Consider the following 24,347-nt stretch of genomic DNA (forward strand, 5'->3'; position numbering starts at 1 on the left):
AAAAGGTGTCAAAAGTGTCTGATGTGTCCGCCATAATGTCGAAGTCTCGATAAAAATCGCAGATTGCCACCATTACTAGTAAAAAAAAAATAATAATAATAAAAATGCTATAAATCTATCCCCTATTTTGTAGATGCTATAACTTTTGCGCAAACCAATCAATATATGCTTATTGCAATTTTTATTACCAAAAATATGTAGAGGAATACATATCGGCCTAAACTGGGAAAAAATGTGCTTTAAAAAAAAAAATGGAGGTATTTATTATAGCAAAAAGTACAAAATACTGTGTTTGTTTTTAAAATTGTCTCTCTTTTTTTGTTTATAGCGCAAAAGATAAAAACCGCAGAGATGATCAAATACCACCAAAAGAAAGTTCTCTTTGTGGGAAAAAAATGGCGTCTTTTTTTGGGTGCAACTTCGCACAACCGCGCAATTGTCAGTTAAAGCGTCGCAGTGCCGAATCGCAAAAAAATGGCCCCGGTCATTCAGCAGCCAAATCTTCCCAGGGCTGAAGTGGTTAACAACCAGCTTACACTGTGCCTGATTGGGCAAAGTTTTGCCCAATCAGGGCGCAGAATGCACTGTGCAGCACTCAGTTATTGTAGGGTGTTCGTCGGGGGGAACACCCTGCAAATTTGGGTGTCCGGCAAATGGCCAAACAGACAAATGCTCGGGCCGAACCGTTCGCCCATCCATAGTTTCCATCATGCACATCTCTAGTGTGTGCCTCTAGTGCGGTCCCGGCCCCTTATCACGTGATCAGCTGTCAGCCAATGACAGCTGATCGCATGATGTAAACAAAAGTTAGGTAATCGTTTTTTTTTTTCTCCTCACGGTAACAGCGTGAGGAGAAAAAATAGCCGATCACCTGGCTTATCTGCAAGGGACATCCGTCCCCAAGAGGAAGAGGCAATTATACCTCATCTGTGCCACCAGTACTCCCTGCCAGTGCCACCTGCCGCTGCCCACAATGCCCACCAGTGCCACCTATCAATGCGCACCAGTGGTGCCAATCAGTGCCACCTAGCAGGGCTGTCTATCAGTGTAACCGATCAGTGCCCATTATTGCCACCCATCAGTGCCCATCACTGCCACCTATCGGTGCCCATCACTGCCGCCTCATCAGTGTACATCAAATAAGGAGAAAAATTACCCGTTTGCAAAATTTTATAACAAAAAAATAAAAATAAAATGTAAATTCGGTCTTTTTAAATTTTTTTAACAAACAATAAAAACCTCAGAGGTGATCAAATGCCACCAAAAGAAAGCTCTATTTGTGGGGCATAAAAAACTATAAAAATCATTTGGGTACAGTGTTGTATGACCGCGCAATTGTCATTTAAAGTGCATCAGCGCTGAAAGCTAAAAATTGGTCTGGACAGGAAAGGGGTTTAAATGTCCGGTAAGCAAGTGGTTAAAAAAAAAAAAATATATATATATATATATATATATATATATATATATATATATATATATATATTTTTTTTTTTTTTTTTTTGTACTATTTTGTGCCAATATTCCTTTGATAATAATAATAAAAAAGGGATATACTCATTACTTTTTACCACCAAATGAAAGTTTAACTTGTCCTGAAAAAAAACAAGTTATAAATAATAAGTAGCGGCGATGATCTGTACAGTTTTACTATCACATGTTAAAAGCTTCAAAACTGTGTTCAGCCCTTAAAGTGGTTGTAAACCCTTACAAACCACTTTGACCTACAGGTAAGCCTAGATTAAGGCTTACCTGTAGGTCCAAGCAATATCTCCTAAACCTATATGGTTTAGGAGATATTTGCCCGAAAACGCGGGCGCATGTGCCGTAGACAGCGGCGCGCAGGCGCACTAAGCGCGGCATTTCCAAGAATGGAGCTGCCGCATTTGTCGACTCCCGTGCGCATGCGCGGTAGTGACGTCATCGCGGCTTTGCCGAATGACAGCGGCGGAGCTGCGAGACGCCACTCCCGTGCGCATACAAAATGCAGTTGCTCCAGAGCTTAGTATATGAGGTAAGGCTTCACAAATAATACCCAATCACATGCAAGGAAAAAAAAAATGCATTTTTGCTTGCACATGATTGGATGATGGAAGTCAGCAGAACTTCTGATCATTTACTAAGATCTGGAGCAACTGCACTTGCAGAGGGCAACAGTCTATTTGCCTTTAGAAAATCAACTCCATGTCTAAGGACCCCCATTAAGGGCACATGGGCACTGCCTAAATATATATATATATATATATATATATATATATATATATATATATATATATATATATATATATAATGGATGGATCCATACATAGCATGAATCTATCCACGACCGCCGCGGTCACCCTCTATTCATGCGTCCGTCCCCTTTTAGGCGCATGAATTACAGTGGTCAGTGGTGGTTTTTTTTTGTTTTTTTGAAGCACTTGATTAGAGCCATAGGCTCTAATAGGTTTCAAAATAGGGTGACTCGTGGCGCAGAGCTTGCATTCGGAGTCCACCCAGGTGTGTTAGAAAAGCAAATGAATGTTCACTTTTCTAACGCTGAATCGTTTCTCTGCGGGTCTAATACCCATTTCCCGATTGGCTGAAAAGTCAGTTGATCCTATTGGACTCCTAGGAGGAGGAGGGGGGATGCACGGTGGAAGCTGCTGTAATCCACAGCATAGAAGGAGGAAGAAACACCAGACATGCTGACCGCTTGCCTGCTTCCTAGATGGGGTAAGTGCGGTGCTTTGATTTCCCGACTGTCCTCCAGGGGGTTGCCACCGCCGCAGCCGCCGACCGACTGAGGAGGTGGCTGTTTGCCGTCCCCCCTAAAGAAAAATAACACCAGCCGCCACTGCTAAGGACTGATAATCTGTTTCTTGGGTTTTGATTTTGCTAGCGCATATGATTATCATGATCAATTTATTGTCTCTGGTGCTAAATTGTCAGGAAAGATGGCATAAGAGATAGAGGGGTTGATTTACTAAAGGCAACGAGACTGTTCACTTTCGAAGAGCAGTTGCTTCAGAGCTTAGTAAATGATCAGAAGCTCTGCTGACTTCCATCATCCAATCATGTGCAAGCAAAACTGCATTTTTTTTTGTAAATTTTCCTTGCAGGTCATTGGGTATTCTTTACAAAGTGAAGCCTTACCTCATTTACTAAGCTCTGGAGCAATTGCAAAGTGCATAGTCTATTTGCCTTTAGTAAATTAACCCCTATGTTCTACTTTTGTTTCCTACCCACTAGCATGATAGAAAAATATGAACACTGGAGTGAGATCAGTTAAAGCATAAATATAAATCCTACAGGATAGACCATCAAGCCGGCCATAGATGGTTCAAATCTTTGCCAGTTCAGCAGGGTCCTGCCAACATTCGAACCATCTATGGTCAGGATGATTGTATCAAACTCGATACATCGATCGACTTGGGTAGAACCAGCATGTCGGATTTTTCCATGCGACTATTGCCAGTGGCTATAACCAGTAGCGTTCTCCTCAATCCTCATATGCTGGGCCAGGATAAATCGTCAATCAGTATCTCCACGTGTTTCACCAAACGGCTTTCTTTAGGAGATCTTATTTATGGCATCACATCCATGAAAAATCAAATAAAAATAGGGGGGGGGGGAGGAATTTAAAGGTTGCCATAAATAACCCCAAAGGAGGAGAAAAATGTTCCAACATCCACAGAATCAGATGTACAGTCACCACATCCCAATGATAAGTGCAAAGGATATCTCCTTGGAGAAACAGGACTTTAAAGGTGACCAGAACACCAAATTGGTATAAAAGGTTTATTATGACAAAAATTATATATAATGCATTAAAACTGTCTCTGCAAAGACAGAAAAGATGAAACACAAATGGTGATGATACATATACAGATACTTAGAGCCCATTCACACAGGGGCAACACGACTTGTAGGCGACTTGAGTCAGGCAACTTGGACACGACTTGGACAGAAGAAGAAGAAGAACGGAAGGTGGCGGCGGCGACAGAAGACCGGGCCACCGCCTGCAAAAGAGCTATAAGAAGGCGCGGTGGCCCGGCAGAAGAACCGAAGAGGGGGACAAGACCCCCGAAGTCGGGAGAAGAGGCCGGCGGCGGGGAGGAAGAAAGCCGGACTCCTCCGCTAGCAAAAGAGCTACAAGAAGATAGCGGAGGAGTCCGGCGAGAAGACCCCCGAAGACGGAAGACCCCCGGAGCTGTGCAATAAAATATTTTTTCCCTGTGTTGTGTTTTTTTTTTGTACTTTTTTTCCACAGGTGAATGGGTAGGGGTACATTGTACCCCATACTCATTCACATAGGGTGGGGGGCCGGTATCCGGGGGCCCCCTTATTAAAGGGGGCTCCCGGATTCCGATAAGCCCCCCGCCCGCAGACCCCGACAACCAACGGCCAGGGTTGTCGGGAAGAGGCCCTTGTCCTCATCGACATGGGGACAAGGTGCTTTGGGGTGGGGGGGGCCGCACGCCCCCCCTCCCCCAAGGCACCCCCCCATGTTGAGGGCACGCGGCCTGGTACGGCTCAGGAGGGGGGGGGGCGCCCGCTTGTCCCCACCCCCTTTCCTGGCCGGCCGGGTAGCGTGCTCGGATAAGGGTCTGGTGTGGATCTGGGGGGGACCCCCACGCCGTTTTTTCGGCGTAGGGGGTTCCCCTTGGAATCCATACCAGACCTAAGGGCCTGGTATGCTCTCGGAGGGGGAACCCACGCCAATTTTTTTTCAGAAATTTGCCGTGGAGTTCCCCCTTCAGAGCTAATAATTCTGTCAAAGTCGCCTCCGTATAGACGGAGATCCGACTTGGAGGCGATCTCCATTGAAATCAATGGGTACCGGTCGCCTACAAGTCGGATAGAAGTAGTACAGGAACCTTTTCTGAAGTCGGAGCGACTTCAGTAGTGTGCATTAAGACGGCTCTCATTCACTTACATTGCTTTTTAAATGTTGTCCGACCTGAGGCGACTAGGGGCGACCTGAAGTCGGATCAGAAGTTGCCCCTGTGTGAATGGGCTCTTAAAGAGGAAGTAAAGGCAAAATTTTTATTTATTTTTTAAACGCACCCTGTAAGGCAAAGGCATAATGAGCTAGTATGCATAGTTTAATACATAACTTACCGGAGATCGAAGCCCCCGAATCGGTCCTCTGTCTTCCTCTTCGTCGCTGCCATGTATCCCGTAGTGACTTCCGGGCATGCGCACCGGAGCCGATACTCGCGGCATATCGCCACGATCTGCGGCCTGCCCAGTGCGCCTGCGTGCCGCTGTCTACGGCGCATGCACCGTAGACAGCGGTGGCTGTCTTCGGGTAAATATCTCCTAAACCGTATAGGTTTAGGAGATATTTCTTGGACCTACAGGTAAGCCTTAATCTAGGCTTACCTGTAGGTCAAAGTTGGTTGTAAGGGTTTACAACCACTTTAAGACATCTCTGGTGTACCCAACGTTTTTGGCTTGACGCTTTTCTTGAGGCGTTTATACAATCAGAGCACTAGTCGTATAGCATGTCTATCAAAGAAACATATAAGGTTATAGCAAAACATCAAAAATAAAACATGGCTGGACAACAAAATGGATGACAATAGAAATCACATACCAATGGTATCCTAGGATTTGTGCATGGATAAAAGGCCCCAAAAGGGTCCCAAGAGACAAAGAAGCTGGACAGACAAGACGTAAAGGTGGTCACCCCTCAGAACAAAAGAAGACCCCATGGAGGTCCAGTAGGGAGGGCCACAAATAAAACACCAAACTTTATTTGACCTGAAATTATCAAAACATATAATATAGTATAATGGCTGGTCACTCCTATGGTTATACTCACTCATAAACCAATTACCTTATAGTATATATATGTATGTAATTATACATACCTAGATAGTAATAATGTGTCATGAGGTGAGAGGTCACCACACATGCGTATAGTGGCCGAATAGGACCATCTGTTATCGGAAAGGCATGGGGCCGCCCCACCTGTTTTTTAGGCTGTTTGTTAAACTCTAAAGTGAGTGTTTTTAACCATTTGCTGCCTGCCCACCGTCCAATGACGGCTTTGCGGCTCACGTTCTGTGTGGATGTTATATGATGATGCCCAGAACGGCTGCTCCCGCGCGCCCCCAGGGCCAGGACACAGCGCAACCCCCGATCTCTGTAAAGAGCCGTGGCTCTTTAACCACAAAGTAAAGGAAGGTTTGTCTGAGGGCAATACAAACGCTGATTACCCACACAGAGGAGCAGTCTGGAGACTGTAGGATTACCATTGGAGAGTGAAAGTTGATCCATTGTGGTGGACACGAGGAGTGATTTGTCTATGCTTTTACATTCATCTTTGAGGTGAGCAGGCACTTTAGCTGGTGGAGGTGTGCACTGGATATTGGTCCTTTTGAGGACGAACACACACAGACGTGATTGTTTTGGAAGCACTGACACAGATGAACTGTTTTTTTTTTTTGACATTTACATTTTTTAACTTAAAATATTTTTTTGATCATGAAATGTTTAATATAAATTTTGTATACACATTATTTAGTGAGACACAGAGCTGCACTATTTAGAAAATTTTATGAAAAGCTTCCGTTACTCGTAAGGTCCTCTGCTCTTTTTCAGCATCCAACATTCAACTTCTGTAGACTATCCATGGCAATGTATCTTCCTTTGGTTGTAAACTGTCCAAATGATGATTTGGGCTAAAAAGAAAAATGGTTAAATGTATATAAACTGTTCCAATCCTATTTGACTATTTCAGCATATTCTGTCTCGAGTTGTATTGGTAAGGTCCTGGTGGGTTGATTTGAAAAAACTATGTTTGAGTAAAGAATCTCTTCTTGGTCATTTGGGTTGTTGTTTGAGTCCTCTTGCTCCTTGGCATCATCAGATGTCTGATAACAAAACAAATTAAAATAAAGTAAGCATAGAGTTTGTGGAAATATTTTTATACCAACTTATCCCTAGTTCACCCTTTGCATAGGCATTTGGTCGACTGATCTTTCCCTTCATCGAAAATCAAGTGACAAAGTGTTTTTTGAATCTCTAAGGATTCTCTCACTTGACCAGTTGTTTTGGGATCTCAGAGTAAAGGTTTTATTGTTATCTGAGGCTCCATTAGAAATATTTCCCCTCATTTGCTGTTCGTATGACAATAGTTTCACCAATCAGGAAGTAACAGAAAATCTACAGCGGTATTGCAAAAATATATATTTTTTGCTTTTTTCATTATTATTATTTTATAGAGTAAGACTAGTAACTAGTAAATGAGTAGTCTTTGTTGCAAATATGCCCTCACTTTCTGTCTGGTAAAACCAATATTGCTCTGAGGGTAAGCTAAGAAGAATTGAATAGCTCGTACACACGATCGAACTTTCCACCAACAAAACCATGGAATTTTGTGCGAACAACATTGGCCCAAACTTTTCTTGCATACACACGGTCACACAATTGTTGACCAACAATTACGAAAGTAGTGAGGTACTAAACATACTATAAGGTTTTTCAGCTCTTTTGCGCCACCTTTTGGGCTCCTGCTAATTTTGTGTTAGAAGAAGTTTGGTGAGTGTTGATTCCCACTTTTCATTTCGTACTTTTCATTTCACACTTTTCATTTTGCGCTTTTCAGCTCACCATTCGTCAACCAGACATGTTGCAGAATCAGAGGAGATAACGTGTTATTTATTATTGGCCTTGGAGTAATTGCTTTGACATTATTTTTTTGGTTGAAAAATAATGATTTGATTTGGTATATTTTCTAGATTTTTGGATGCATAGAATGCACGTTTTGGTTAAGTTCTATTGGCAGATAGCATGTCTAATTTTATTTGTTTTCTTTTTTTAACGCACAATAAAAAAAATTGTGTAGAATAATACTTGACTATGTGTTTTACTTCAAATGACAGTTTGGGAGTAGCAGTTACATTTGAAAAAATACAACGTAAAAATTGACAAGGGACACCAACATAGATGTATCTTTGATCTTATAAACTACGGGATAATGGTGTTGTGCATAATAAAGCATAATAATATTATTCTTGATGTCACTAGAAAAAAAAGCCTTTGAAAAAAATTTTGTGCAATCACTCCATCAGTATCACCAGCAAAGCAGCTTCATTATTATCCCATTAAAGAGGAAGTAAACCCTGATGGGTTTACTTCCTCTTTTTTTCCCTGCAAAGGTAAAGCATAATGGACTACTATGCATCGCATAGTAGCTCATTATGTGTCACTTACCTGACACAGGAGCCAGCGAAGTCGCCGCTGTTACCTGTAGTCCGCCGCATCCATCTTGGTTGTGGCGTCTCTCGCAGCTCCGACGAATGACAGCGGAGAAGCCGCGATGACGTCACTCCCGCGCATGCGCACGGGAGTCGCATCTCGGAGCTCCGACGCTGCCATTCGCCGCAGCCGCGATGACGTCACTCCCGCGCATGCGCACGGGAGTAGACAAATTTGGCAAATCCATTCTTGGACTTGCCGCATTTAGTGCGCCTGCGCGCCGCTGTCTACGGCGCATGCGCCGTAGACAGCGGTGCCCATTTTCGGGCAAATATCTCCTAAACCATATAGGTTTAGGAGATATTACTTGGACCTACAGGTAAGCCTTAATCTAGGCTTACCTGTAGGTCAAAGTTGTTTGGAAGGGTTTACTTCCATTTTAAAGAAGAAATGAATTGTGCGCTGCATTTAGAGATTTTATAATTTGCCACGTCACGAATGTTAATTCTCCATTACGAATGCTAGTTTACAAAACCGACCGCTTCTGTCTAGTCCTTGCTTCCCAGCATGTGTGTTTGTACTTTGGACTTTTGTCCGATGGACTTGTGTACACACGATCGGAAAATCCGACAATACATATTTGTTGGCGGAATATTTGAAGACTTGCTAGCCAACATTTGTTGGTGGAAAGTCCAACAACAATTGTCCGATTTAGCATACATAAGGTCTGTCATCAAACATTTCAAGTCAAAAAATCTGATCGTGTGTACGGGCCCTTACCCTTCAAAGAAGGTTGAAGAAAAAAGTTTTGGAGGGTCATACACTGTAAAGCTGAATTTTGGCTAAAGAAAATAAAACCATTAGCCCTTGTACACACGGTCGGAGATTTCGGCAACCAAATCCGTCGGATTTTGTCCGTCGGATTTTGTCTGACGGATTTTGTCTGAAACTGTTGCATACACACGGTCGGACAAAGTTGTTGGAAAATCTGACGTGATTATGTTATTTTGTTACGACGGGACTACATTCACGCTAGTAGCCAATAGCTTTGGGGTAGGAATTTGAGCTGAGCATGCGTGGCACTTCGTCCGATCGGAATTCTCTACACATGATCGGAGTATGTCCGATCGGAGCATTTTGTCGGAAGATTTTACCAACAAGTTGGAAAACTTGGTCCGTCAGAGTATAGTCCGATGGAGACCACACACAGTCGGAATATCCGACAAAATGGTCCGATCTGACACATTTCGTCGGAATCTCCGACCGTGTGTACAAGGGCTTAGTGTTTAGCTCTTGCCCTATTCCCAGCAATTTTTTTCTTTAACTTTTTGATTTTGGTTTCAATGACTCAGTAATACATACCTTCATCCATGGTCCAGCATTTTAATTCCCCATTCGTCATTCCTACAAATTATGAGGGTACTTCTGGATGGGCCAACATCCTATCCCCATTATATGAATGCTGCGTATTTGTTAGAAGATTTTGAGTTAAATAATATTTTAAGTGACAAAAGTTTCTAAAAAATATATAATACACATGAATGTTATGCCCCGTACACACGAGAGGGATTAAGTCTGACAGACCTCCAAAGGAGTTCCGCCAGAGTTCCGACGGAGTTCTGGCGGATTTTTCGACCGAACGGACTTGACCACACACCATCACACCAAACTCCGACGGAGTCGAACGTGATGACGTACGACTGGATTCGACGTAGGAAGTTCATAGCCAGTAGCCAATAGCTGCCCTAGCGTCGGTATTAGTCCGTCGGAGTAGCACACACACGAGCGAATTTTTCGAAGGGGACCGGGTCCGGCGGAGTTCCGACGGGAAAATTTAAAGCATGCTTCATTTCTAAAGTCCGTCAGACTTTGGCGAATCAAAAGTCCGTTGCAGCCCACACACGATCGGATAGTCTGACGGACTCGGTCCGTCGGAGTTTGGATGTCGAAAAGTCCGCTCGTGTGTACGGGGCATTACTGTATATGTAATAGGTGATGGTCTTTGAAGGTCACAGGGACAGAGGGCAGAGAGAAGTCATTCTGCTGTATAGGTAATTCTATTCTGAGTAATTGTGTCAGGACAATGGGTGGAGTTATATAACTTAACTTTAGACTGAAGCCATATAAGAATGGGTGTTATTATTAGGAAATGCTGACATAACATTATGAAACAGTATAAGAATGGATAAGGGTTGTATGGTAGGGAGGAATGTGGAAGAGAGGTGGGAAGAGAAAGAACTCTACGCTTTGGAGAATGTAACATCTGATATCCCTTCCTCCTTCTGAGGCCATCACCATGCCACATGTTACCAGATGTCAGTTGTCTTTGCTTATCTTTCTGAACAATAAAGTACCTTTCTGGAAGTATCATATGATCAAAGGATTCTTCAATTTGTACTAAGAAACAAATTCCTAAAAGTAAGTTGGAAATGCGGCCATGGATAAATAAATACACACCCTCAAGGAGTGAGGACACTGACATATTACACAAAGACGTTGCTATACATCCAGAAATGTCCCTGTGAGTATAGTAGAATACTAGAATACTAGATTTGAGATATTTCTACATTTTTCAATTACCTTGAAAAGATACCATTCTATTGGTCCTACACTGATTATAATATAGATACACCTACCTTGGCATGAGGAGGCATGTAGAGTGATTTCAGTTGACCAATATCTTTTACTAGAATTGGCAAGGCAGAAGATTAGAGGACCAAGGATGATGGCAAGTATAACTGGGTCATAGAACTGCTCACAGAAGTGAGAAGAGAGCTAAATACTATTTTTCTCCAGCCAGCGCTCAGCTTGAAATAATATCTTATTTAGTTCTGCAGGCAGCAACTGCAAGCTCTCCAGCCAATCAGGTGAGAATTAAAATCCATAGTACTTGGCAGTGAATGCTATGTGCTCTGAGATACACCAATCTACCTCTATAGTCTGAGCAGGTTCCAACAGATTTCAGACTGAATTGATGTAGGGGAACTGTGCTACATTTGCCAAATAGTACTGGGAGACAAAAGGTACAGGGAGCAGCTGCAAAATGTAAAGTAAATTTAAAGTAATATAAGGATTGCAGGTCCAAAGGACAAGCCAAGGATCTTCACAATGGAAATATGCAAGACATTTTGGGTTTATGCAGGAAGGAAATGCAAGCCTGTTTGCTCCCAACTCCGTGGCTGTTTGTCTTAATCTTTCTACCACAGGCTCTGCTTTAAGCTCCCTGGAAGTATGATTATGTACGTTTTTTTGCGTCTCAATGTGGAACATTGTTTTGCATGGAAATTTTGTGTTTTATATAGTAAGCCTGTCATTTTTAGGAATAACTCACTTAAATCTGTCCAAACAAGAGTCTAGTGGAAATCCCAGGTATGATAAAGTTTGAAACACAAAATAATAAATGATAATATTATAAATAATTAAAGCAAATAATAATATAATACTAATAAAATGTATTCAATAATGTAATCAAATCAAAAACACTAAAATTTGCTCAGTTGCAGAGTTGTCGCTGTCTTCACTTTCAGTGTCTGATGAGGAATTTCCTTATGAATCACTATCACTCAATTCTGCAAGTGATTCTAATTCATTATTGCTGTTTTCTAGCTGGTCTAAAACCGCTTTTGACGTAAAGGGCCGATTTTTGGTTGCCATGGACAATCTCAAGTTTCCAGGCAGAAAGAACAGTATATATTTATATATATATATATATATATATATATATATATATATATATATATATAAAATATATATATATATATATATATATATATATATATATAAAATATAAAGCTGCAAACAGGGCACTGGACAAAGCACTAGGGACAAAAGGGATGTGAAATGATTTGATATAGTCATGTAATCTTACAGATTACAATGTATTATGTGTTATGTTTTTTGCAATTTTTGAATTTGCCTCTGGGCTTCACCACCATGCATTGTGACGCTCACAGGGAATGGACCGCGGCACACAGTAGATTGGGCGGAGGATCCGGCAGAGTACACAGCCCGCGGACACAGTGGGAGGACATTTCAGGATCCTGGGGACAAGGTAAGTAACTTTCCCAGGATACTGCAATGCAATCCCAAGTATGGCTTGGTGTTACCGCTTTTGGTAATGAAAATTCACCCCAGGCCACACTCGGGATTACCGCCAGGGAGGTTAAACTGCAGTAAATATTAATATATATGAAAGAAAGTATAGCAATGTAACCTTCTGTTAGTCTACTGACCTTGGTTATGGGCTTTAGGTTGTCAACATTCATATACACTTTGTCGAGATGTTTCTCTACTTTGTCTTCTTCGGGAGGTTCCTCAGTTCGTTCATACTCCATAGGTACACATAAACATATGTTCATTTTGAAATACTTCCTGAAAGTAGTATGAAAGATTAATTAATTCATATACAAATTTACGGTAGATTTTTATTTTAGTAACTATATTTAATAGAGATGCTGGTAGTTATTTTACAAGTTTCATTAGTAAAGAGTTAAACTCTCAACATACTCATGGAGGACTATTGCATGGTTTACAGCCCACAACACACAGGGGGATAAGGGTCTGTTTAACCTCCCTAGAGATAATCCCGAGTCTGGCTCGGGTTGGGAATTTACTAGCAGGAGCGGTAACCCCGAGTCTGGCTCGGGTTGGGATTTTACTAACACAAGCGGTAACCCAGAGCCAGACTCGGGATCGCTTCGCTGGATGCAGGGGAGGACACAGTGAGACTTACTTTCCTTGTCCCCTGGATCCAGCGATGTCCCCCATGCTGTGTGATCGAGCTGTCCTCCGCTCGATTCACAGTGCCGAATGCCGCCGAGCTCCATTCCCTGCGACGTTACGGCGCATGGGAGCGGAGAACAGCGGCAAATTCAAAAAAGTAAAAAGACACAAAACACACACAGTACTGCAATCTTACAGATTACAGTGCTGTATTAAAAAATTACACACCCCCTTTGTCCCTAGTGGTCTGTGCAGTGCCCTGCATACACTTTTATATTATAAATACTGTTTTTTCTGCCTGGGATTTGTAGATTGTCCATAGCAACCAAAAAGTGTCCCTTTTTCAGTGTTTTAGGATTTGATTACATTATTGAATAATTTTTATTATTCTTTATTATATTATAAACTTTATCATACCCGGGATGTCTGCTAGACTCTGGTTTGAAGAGATTTAAGAGCGTTATTCCTAAGAATTACAGGACTACAAAATAAAACGCCAGATTTCCATGCAAAATAATTGTACCGCTTTCAGCACCTAATTCCAGACTGAATCATACCGCCAGGGAGGTTAAGCGCTGGACCGAACTATAAGGCAACAATGCTGGGAAAGACTTATCGTTAGGGGAGGTCTTCTCATAGATGCTCATAAACTAAACAGGTGTCTATGACAGGACCTTTGTAGCAATGATTGCATCCCAACACTACTGATACAAAGACCGCATATCTAGTATGAGTGATCATGGTAAAACAGACTCATTCCGATAAGCCAAAATTTTTCCTATATAAAAATTTTGCCTATAGGCAAAATACAGTATAGAAGAAAAAGAACCGCTGATCCAGATGTATAAAGATACAGCTGATTGGAGTATCTTGCAAGTGCTAACCCTGGCCTGCCTCCGTGGGAAATTTGGAAAGAAGAAAGAAATGGCTGCACATCCAGAACTTCCGATTGCCTTTTATTTTGTTTCACAAAGATAACACCAAAGACACCAAACTTGAGTCACGTAGACGCATTTCGCGCACGGTAATGATTAAGCACAAGATGTATGTGTGAAACCCGTCTACGTGACCACAGTTTGGTGTCTTTGGTGTTATCTTTGTGAAACAAAATAAATGGCAATCGAAAGTTCTGGATGTGCAGACATTTCTTTCTTCTTTCCAGGCAAAATACAGTGGTGTCCATGGGAAAGCCAAAATTTGGTGGTTCAAGGCGGTTTAAAGTGGTTCTAAAGGCTCAAGGTTTTTTAACATCATGCATTCTACACGTGGAAGTAAAAAACCTGTTCTGTGCAGCAAAGCCTGAGCCTGATTTTTCTGCTGGGGATCTACCGCCTCATTGGCTGAGCAGCTTGCCATTGGCTCCCATTGCTGTCAATCACAGTTAGAACGCCAGTGAGTGAGCCATGAATCTGTGTGTGAATGGACACGCAAAGAAACAGCTCAGGAGTATGCCTGCGCAGTGCCCCCATTCCAAGCTACTTGCTCAGGGGGCACTTAGCAGGAGGGAGTGGCCAGGAGCACAGGTGGGGGACCAGAGAAAAGGAGCATCTGCTCTGGGTAAATCTGCTGCACCGAGCAGGTACATATATCTTTGTTATTAAAAAAATATAGTTTTAATTATCACTTTAAGGCTATCCAGAACTTGTTTGTGTTTCTTTTTTGTGTTACTACTATAATTTTAGACTTTTTCGTGTATGCTGCTGTTTATTTTAGACAAATTTATTTGCGACTATTGAGTTTGAGACAAAAAATAAATAAATTCTGACTAACAACTTGATATTTTTAAAGTGCATTTTTTGGTTTGGTTTGTTGGTTTTAACATTGAGTGGTTTGTAATACTGTATGTAACAATCTAATATAAAAAAAGGAAAAAATCTATGGTCACTTAAATAATCTTTGTTTACTATTTACTCTCTTCTTGTCTTCATCACAGTGTGTATGATCATGCTCCCTGATAATGGTGATTAATGATGATAAAAAATCTATAAAAATAACTACCCAAGTTAATATACATATCCCATCCTTGTTTTTTCACATTTTGGGTATTTTATTGTGTTTTGAGTTTTTTTTGAAAATAGGGAAACAAAATGGGTAAAAATAACAACTGTTGCAGTGTCTTAAAGTTATATATTCCGAAAAAAACAATCTTACTTCCCTTGATGGTACGATGTCTGAATTAATTCCCTTGATTGCAATTCCTGCAAGTACTTCAGCCTATTTAAATGAATTCAGCTACAATATTATACCATATGGTTATGTTTCTTTATAGATCACCATTGCATTCGCCATTGAAGAGTTGGTACACCCCAACGAAACGCGTCAGTTTTACATAGATGCATGATGTCCATACAGATGATTTTATGTTTTTTTATATTTTTTTCACTCTAGATTTTCCAACACCATCCAGCCCTTCCAGTGGCCCATGTTGTGCAGATCTTGCCTTTACCCCATGATATGCCAAGCACCATGGCGTCAATATTTATATGTGGTTTTTAGCATGCACTGCATTTATGTGATTCTGTGTATGCTTCTTTTTTTTGTGTCATTTAGTATGCTGTACATGATCTCACAAGGTGTAATAAAATGTTATTTGCTAAGACTGCTTTTTGGTATATATCTCTCATTCAAAGTCCCCCAAAAACTCCCCCATTTTTTTGTCGGAACCCATATCAGCAATACTGTGTTTATATCCAACACGCTTACTCTACATAGTGATTGGCCTCATTCAAAGTCCCACCGACCGAACCTTCTCTCTTTTTATTTAAATGAATGCAGGGACACAGGACCTGCAAGAGTGTAAACCTAGATTTATTTTTATTAACATTTTTGGTGGGCAGAACGATATCACTTGAATATTTTTTTTCCTTTTGCCCTACAGTATTAAAATAAAAATGAAATTTTGGGTCAGTTTTGGCAGATTCCAGCAGCCAAACCACCAATTTCACAGTGACCTCAAGTTCTGCAAAATGTTGCACATGAGGGCTATAAATAATTGCATTATTCCCATCACCAAGTGATTCCATTATAGGTATAGTACACAGAAAAACCTATGTTCCCATACCGAGACATCCAACTAAGCTTGGACCAGGGGAACGATCTTACAGGCTAGGAACCAGTGGCTCTCCTGGATGGTTGCATTCCATAAGGCTGGATTCACACCTATACATTTTTAGTGCTTTTTGCATTTTGCAGATTTGCACTACAGTCCATTTAACATGGTTTCCTATGGAACACATTCTGTAGTGCAAATCTGCAAAATGCAAAAAGCACTAAAAATGCATAGGTGTGAAAACAGCCTTAGTGAATATAAATTTGAAAATAAATTAGGAAAAAAAACTGAAGGATGAACCAAAAGGGCAACTCCCAATTGTGTTCATAGATTATTTTGACCCTTGCTGCCTCCTGTCTGGTGCACAGTACTATGCAAGTAGAAAATAATAAAATAGAGGATTAACAATAATTTAAAGTCACAAACTGAATTTTTTTGAAATTATTCAAAATAAATTGTAAAACAATTTTAAACATTCTCACAATAGATGACCTTTAAAGTGAATCAGGTGAAGCTACAAAATTAATAGTTTTTACAGTTAATCATTTACTCACCTGGCAATTAGTTTAGAAGCCAGGATAGTGAAAATGACAATGGCTATTCCACACACTATTCCGATCAGAAAATACAACCTTCTTACTTTGTTCTCTGTAATAGATAGATAGATAGATAGATAGAACTTAGTTTCACTTCATTTGAAAAAAAATTATTCTCATTCTTCTGCAAAAGAAGTATTATCACTTGTTAACAGGCAACATGATATTTCTGGAGTTTCTTTCTAGTTAATACAACCAAGCCTTTGCTTTTATGGGGGCAATCTGGAATGTCATTTTAGAATATCTAAAAGAAGAGATCAGGCTTCCATCCATGCTCTGGACCATCTGTTGTTATAATACAAACATGAAAGGGACCATAGCTGACAAGATGATTGATGAATGTCCTGTTACAGAAGATCAAAAGATCAAAGGCATTGAAGATTGACCAGGATACATAGACATGGACAATGCTGCCCCTAGAGGCCAATACAGCAGGACGGACAGTAATATAATATATTGAGGAGGACTACCCCATAAATACAGTAGTGTGAAAAAGTGTTTGCCCCCTTCCTCATTTCCTGTTCCTTTGCATGTTTGTCACACTTAAGTGTTTCGGAACATCAAACCAATTTAAACAATAGTCAAGGACAACACAAGTAAACACAAAATGCAATTTGTAAATGAAGGTGTTTATTATTAAAGGTGAAAAAAAATCCAAACCATCATGGCCCTGTGTGAAAAAGTGATTGCCCCCTAAACCTAATAACTGGTTGGGCCACCCTTAGCAGCAACAACTGCAACCAAGCGTTTGCGATAACGTGCAATGAGGCTTTTACAGCGTCCTGGAGGAATTTTGGCCCACTCATCTTTGCAGAATTGTCCTAATTCAGTTACATTAGAGGGTTTTCGAGCATGAACGGCCTTTTTAAGGTCATACCACAACATCTCAATAGGATTCAGGTCAGGACTTTGGCTAGGCCACTCCAAAGTCTTCATTTTGTTTTTCTTCAGCCATTCGGTGGTGGACTTGCTGGTGTGTTTAGGATCATTGTCCTGCTGCAGAACCCAAGTTCGTTTCAGCTTGAGTACACGAACAGATGGTCGGACATTCTCCTTCAGGATCTCTTGGTAGACAGCAGAATTCAAAGTTCCTTTTATCACGGCAAGTCTTCCAGGTCCTGAAGCAGCAAAACAGCCCCAGACCATCACACTACCACCACCATATTTTACTGTTGGTATAATGTTCTTTTTATGAAATGCAGTGTTCCTTCTACGCCAGATATACTTGGACACACACCTTCCAAAGAGTTCCACTTTTGTCTCATCGGTCCACAGAATGTTGTCCCAAAAGTCTTGGGGATCATCAAGATGTGTTGTGGAGAAATTGAGATGAGCTTTGATGTTCTTTTTGCTCAGCAGTGGTTTTCTCCTTGGAACTCTGCCATGCAGGCCATTTTTGCCCAGTCTTTTCCTGATGGTGGAGGCATGAACGCTGACCTTAACTGAGGCAAGTGAGGCCTGCAGTTCCTTGGATGTTGTTGTGGGGTCTTTTGTGACCTCTTGGATGAGTCGTCGCTGCGCTCTTGGGGTAATTTTGGGCGGCCGGCCACTCCTGGGAAGGTTCACCACTGTTCCATGTCTTCGCCATTTGTGGATAATGGCTCTCACTGTGGTTCGCTGGATTCCCAAAGCTTTGGAAATGGCTTTATAACCCTTTCCAGACTGATAGATCTCAATTACTTTCTTTCTCAATTGTTCCTGAATTTCTTTGGGTCTCGGCATGATGTGTAGCTTTTAAGGATCTTCTGGTGGACCTTACTGTGTCAAGCAGCTCCTATTTAAGTGATGCCTTGATTGTGAACAGGTGTGGCAATAATCAGGCCTGGGTGTGGCTAGAGAAATTGAACTCAGGTGTGGACAACCACAGTTATAGTATGTTTTAACAAGGGGGGGCAATCACTTTTTCACACAGGGCCATGATGGTTTGGATTTTTTTTCACCTTTAATAATAAACACCTTCATTTACAAATTGCATTTTGTGTTTACTTGTGTTGTCCTTGACTATTGTTTAAATTGGTTTGATGTTCCGAAACACTTAAGTGTGACAAACATGCAAAGGAACAGGAAATGAGGAAGGGGGCAAACACTTTTTCACACCACTGTATGTGATTTGCCAAAAGTCTAGATGGGATGGCAATGGGGTTGGGTCTGGATGGTGTATGATTGAAGTATAAAAGGACTGAATGAGTCAGAGAGCCTCCTCTCTCTCTACCCTTATTGATCTTGGCTTGTGCTTGAGCCGCATGGCTCTCTCCACCATTTTGAGCCTCATGGCTATCTCTCTACCATTTTAAGCCCAGCCGAGGAGACCATGTGATAAGTATCTTTGATGTTCTTGTATTATATGTTCTGTTGGTATATGTTTTGCAATATCTTTCTGTAGTATTTTCATGTTAGCATTTTCGTATTTTCCTGGGAAATAAATAAGACTTTGTTTTATTAAGCAGTGTGCTTGGTTTCATAGCTAACCTTTTATTATTGTGATATCAACAGTAACATGTGATCAGAGTTTTAATAGACTAGTTAACTATAAGAATAGTCAAGTTAATAAATAGGTGCAATAAATAGAGGGGATCCGTAACCACCCTCGAATAATTTTTTTTGTACCAATTACGTCATTTCTCCTCTGCATTTAAGTACTGCATATCAAAGTTAAATCCATGCAATCACATTGACTTCAGTTCTTTTAAAAGTGCCTGTAAAAGTCTGTAAGGGTTGACAACCACTTTAAGGACTTTTACTATATTATTATTGTAAAACTGATGGATCCTTGGGTGTTGTTATTATGTTTTCCATTTCGTTACTAAATTTGTGTTGATATATTCAATGTTGATATGTCCATATTAGCCTCTAGATGGGGATACTGTCTATTTGTTCACTTTTATATTAACCACTTCAGCACTGGAAGGTTTTACCCCCTTCATGACCAGGTCATGACCAGGCCATTTTTTTTGGTTATTTTAACTGACAGTTTGGCGGTCGTGTGACGTTGTACCCAAACAAAATTGATGTCCTTTTTTCCCCACAATAGAGCTGTCTTTTGGTGGTATTTGATCACCTTTGCAGTTTTTATTTGTTGTGCTATAAACAAAAAAAGGCCAACAATTTTGAAAAAAAAAAGATTATTTTTTACTTTCTGCTATAATAAATATCCAAAAAAAGGGTAAAAAAAATCTAATTTCTTCATCAATTTAGGCCAATATGTATTCTTCTACCTATTTTTGGTAAAAAAAAAAAAAAAATCGCAATGAGCATATATTGACTGGTTTGAGCAAAAGTTAAAGCTTTTACAAACTATGGGATAGATTTATGGACTTTTCATTTTTTTATTGTTTTTACTAGTAATGGTGGAGATCAGCGTTTTTTAGCAGGGCTGCGACATTGCAGCGAACAAATCTGACATGCAATTTGGCTGTGATTTAAATAAAGGAAAAAACATTGCAGTGTCTGATAAACTTTCAACCAAAAAATTATTAATTAAATTGATCAAAACACACGTGTGTCACCAATAGTTTCAAGAAAATAATTTGTGCAAAAACAAGGATTTTATGAAAATGAACACATAATATATACAATCATGCATATAATACACCTAATAATGTGCGCATATGTGAATAAATAAATATCCAGTGAATAAATACATAAAATGCATAAAAAAGTCCATATAAATTAGATCAGGGATCCTGACACTACGGGCCCTCCAGCTGTTGCGGAACTACACATACCATGACATTCACAGACATGACTAGGCATGGTGAGAATTGTAGTTCTGGGACAACTGGAGGGCCATAGTTTGAAGACTCCTGAATTAGATCATGAAGATGAGTTAAAGTGTGCTTCTCCCAGTGTTGAGTGCTCAAATCACTCAAATCAAATCAATCTAATAACAGGCTTTCAGTGCTCCAAAACTGCTGAAAAAGTATAATACATCTAGAGATGATTTATGCATTTTATGTATTTATAATCACTGGATATTTATTTATTTACATATGGGCACATTATTAGGTGTATTATATGCACGTTGTATATATTAAGTGTTCATTTACAGAAAATCATTGTCAAATCATTTGCACAAATTATTTTATTGATACTATTGATGATCCCCCTTTTTTTATCAATTTAATTTATTATTTTTTAGTTGAAAGTTTATCAGACAGCTCAATATTTTTATGGACTTTATGTTATTTGCACAAATGTATTTACTTAATAATTATATGCATATTTTTTTTTTTTACTCATTACCAATTCAGCACGATTTTTTACTTATTTTTATCACTGTTTGTGTTGCACATGTTAATTGCTACTTTCCAAATATATTTGATAGATGTTTTTAGCGCAGTTTTTATATGTATATATATATATAATATATATATATATATATAATATATATATATATATATATATATATATATATATATATATATATATATATTTATTATATATCTATATTATAATATATATATATTTATCTATCTATATATATATATATATATATATATATATATATATATATATATATATATATATATATATATATCTATCTATATTAGATATCTATATTAACCAAAATAATTACTGAAGTCTAGTACCCAGGTTATGTGTAGTACATCCTGTCTTTCTGCCTCACTACCAATTCCTACCAGGGCGTACTGCCTACTCCCGACTGTCAAAATGACAGCCAAGATTTACTCTATAAATATAGTGGCTGTAGAAGCTGTTGCTGTAAAAAAAAATGAACAATCTGACTCATTATTTATAAACATTGTTCATATGTGAGCGATACAAAGTAACATTGTAACTTTTGTATCTACTCTGTTTCATTCATCTGAATATCTAAGGCGTGAGAAAGAAAAAAAATACATTTTGTAATCAAATTTGTCTTTAAATAACCCATTATTAATCCTTAAGCCGCGTACACACGAGCGGACTGTCTGTCCAACTTAGTCCGCCGAAACACATTTCAGCGAACAGTCCGCCCGTGTGTGGGCTTCAGCGGACTTTTTCAGAGTGCAGTCTGGCGGACTAAGTCTTTCGGAATTCCCGTAATATTGTCCGTCATACTTTGGTTTCAGAGGACAGTCCGCTCGTGAGTAGGCTAGTTCGACGGACTAAGTATGGCACATGCTCAGAAAGGATTTACACGGCGGAAGGTTGCATTGCTGTGTATTGGACTTCCTGTTTCTAGTCCCGTCGTACGTGCTGTACACGTCATCGCGCAAGCTTTCGACGGACTGTCTGTTCATCCGTGTGTGGTCAAGTCCGTTCATTCGAAAGTAGGACGGACTGTCCGTCGGATTGTATGACGGACTAAGTTGGCCATACAGTCCGCCCGTGTGTACGCGGCTTTAGTTTAACCTGAATAAGCCCTAATTAAATATTGTTTTTCCCCTTCTCTCTTTCACTATTATTATTCACTATTATTTTCCTGATAATTTCTATTTATATAAATATTAACTTTTTTCATTTTTATTCATCTCAAATGTTGCATAAAAAAAATAAAATTGAATAAAAATGTGCTTCTTTTACTTCTTTGCAATGCTTTGTACCACAATCAAAATTGTAGTGTAATTTTAAACAATACAATTTAATCTGCATTTTTTGGTCTATTGATTTCACCAATAATATTTTGTTTGTTTTTCTAGACAAGTATCATCAAAAGAAAGTCTTGCTTGTTTTTACAAAAAAAATATTACTTTCTAATTTCAAATAATGTTATAGATAGATAAGATAAAATAGATAGGTAAGTTATTGATGAATAAACTGTTTCATAGCAGACATTTTAAAATGAATCCTGATGGTTGATTATTAGGGTTGCCACATGTCCAGGATTCACACAGACAGTTCGGGTTTGGAATCATGCGTCCAGGTTTCAGACTGCCTGAAACCCAGACACATTATTCAGATTGGACTATGGCTTCCAAATGCATCTGGATGAGAAGTGCTGACTGCCAAGGGGTGAGTGAGCTCACCATCCATCCCTGTCTGTGACTGAAGTTTCCCCCCTTCTCTCTCCTGCCTCTGAGTGAGTACACTAAGGTAATTCAGGGTTCTCAGAGCACCCCTTACATCAGAGTTCCCCTTTACACCAGAGGCCACAGTATTCCCCCTTACATCAGAGTTCTCAGTGTTCCCCCTTTAATTCAGGGGTTCCCAGAACATCCCTTATGTTAGAGTCCTCAGAGTTCCCCCTTACATCAGAGTTTGCAGAGTCCCCCTTACAGTGAAAGGGAACCCTGCAAATTCAGATGTAAAAGGGGAACACTGTGGACTCTGATTTAAAGTTGTTATTAACTTAAAATGATTACAAATGTTATTTAATAGCAAAATATATGTATAATTTATACTATAAAAAAAAATCAATTGCTGTGCACCGCTAAAGTGCTCGGGTTTGACTTGAAGAAAAGGTGGCAACCCTATTGATTATTTAAAAAAGCTGATCCATAGAAAGTGTATAGGAGTGAAATGTGAACTGATTAAAGTCTCAGTATTAATTGTAGCTTTATGTAAATAATTAAGTACAAATGTGGCACCTTTATCACTTACTAATTAATCAGGTCTTTAAAGCGGAGGTCCACCCTAAAGTGGACCTTCCGCTCATTGGAATCCTCCCCCCCTCCAGCGCCACAATTGGCACCTTTCAGGGGGTAGGGGGGTGCAGGTACCTGTACAGTACAGGTATCTGCACCCACTTCCGGGATAGCTCTCTGCGGAAAGGGGCGTAGATTACGCCCCTTTCCGAAAGTCCCCCGCTGCCTGCTGGGAAACACACAGATCCCAGAGGCAGCGGGTCCATCCTTATTGCGCAGCGAGACTCGCGCATGCGCAGTAGGGAACCGGGAAATGAAGACGAAAGGCTCCACTTCCTGATTCCCATACCCAAGATGGTGGCGGCAGCACCCGAGAGACGATCGAGAGATCGGCTTCGGGTGCCGACATCGTGAGCGCGCTGGGCGGGTAAGTGTCCTTTTTTTTCAGTAGCAAGTCAGCAGCTGCAGTATTTGCAGCTGCTGGCTTTTAAAAAAAAAAAAAAACAGCGGAACTCCCGGGGGACTCCCGCTTTAATTAGTCAAATATGCAGATATGGATAATTATACCTTTGTCAGAAAGCAAAGCTTTGTCTTCTGTTTTGTTATCTGTAATGGAAACAGAATTATGAAAATTATAAATAGTGCATGAAATATATTTGTTATATTATTGTTACATTAGTGTCATATAATGTAAACATGTGTAGATTGTGAAATGGCAAAAACATAACATTTAATGTGTTAATTTCAATAAAATTCCTATATATATATATATATATATATATATATATATATATATATATATATATATATATATACACACAACACACACACACAGAGATAGATATATAGATGATATATCTCTATCTATCTATCTATCTATCTATCTCTCTCTCTCTCTCTCTCTCTCTCTCTCTCTCTCTCTCTATATACACTACCGTTCAAAAGTTTGGGGTCACATTGAAATGTCCTTATTTTTGAAGGAAAAGCACTGTACTTTTCAATGAAGCTAACTTTAAACTAGTCCTAACTTTAAACAAATATACTCTATACATTGCTAATGTGGTAAATGACTATTCTAACTGCAAATGTCTAGTTTTTGGTGCAATATCTACATAGGTGTATAGAGGCCCATTTCCAGCAACTATCACTCCAGTGTTCTAATGGTACAATGTGTTTGCTCATTGGCTCAGAAGGCTAATTGATGATTAGCAAACCCTTGTGCAATCATGTTCACACATCTAAAAACAGTCTAGCTCCTTCCAGAAG

General features: G+C 39.8%; 1 protein-coding gene across 1 annotated transcript in view; it reads right to left on the bottom strand.

The window, feature by feature from the left end:
• Positions 1 to 4,838: 4,838 nt before the first annotated feature.
• The window catches only part of LOC143933638 (uncharacterized), a 40,003-nt gene continuing 20,494 nt past the window's right edge, over positions 4,839 to 24,347 (bottom strand). Inside the window, exons 6-9 of the mRNA XM_077456589.1 lie at positions 23,649 to 23,687; positions 16,513 to 16,606; positions 12,420 to 12,558; positions 4,839 to 6,860 (exon numbers count right to left, since the gene is read on the bottom strand). Coding sequence (XP_077312715.1) covers positions 6,711 to 6,860; positions 12,420 to 12,558; positions 16,513 to 16,606; positions 23,649 to 23,687 — 422 coding nt within the window. The 3' untranslated portion in view covers positions 4,839 to 6,710. The remainder of the gene's footprint in view (positions 6,861 to 12,419; positions 12,559 to 16,512; positions 16,607 to 23,648; positions 23,688 to 24,347) is intronic.

This window comes from Lithobates pipiens, unplaced genomic scaffold (genome assembly GCF_037356315.1).
Source record: "Lithobates pipiens isolate NorthernLeopardFrog02 unplaced genomic scaffold, aLitPip1_a1.2 Scaffold_27, whole genome shotgun sequence".
In the NCBI taxonomy this organism is placed as follows: domain Eukaryota; kingdom Metazoa; phylum Chordata; class Amphibia; order Anura; family Ranidae; genus Lithobates; species Lithobates pipiens.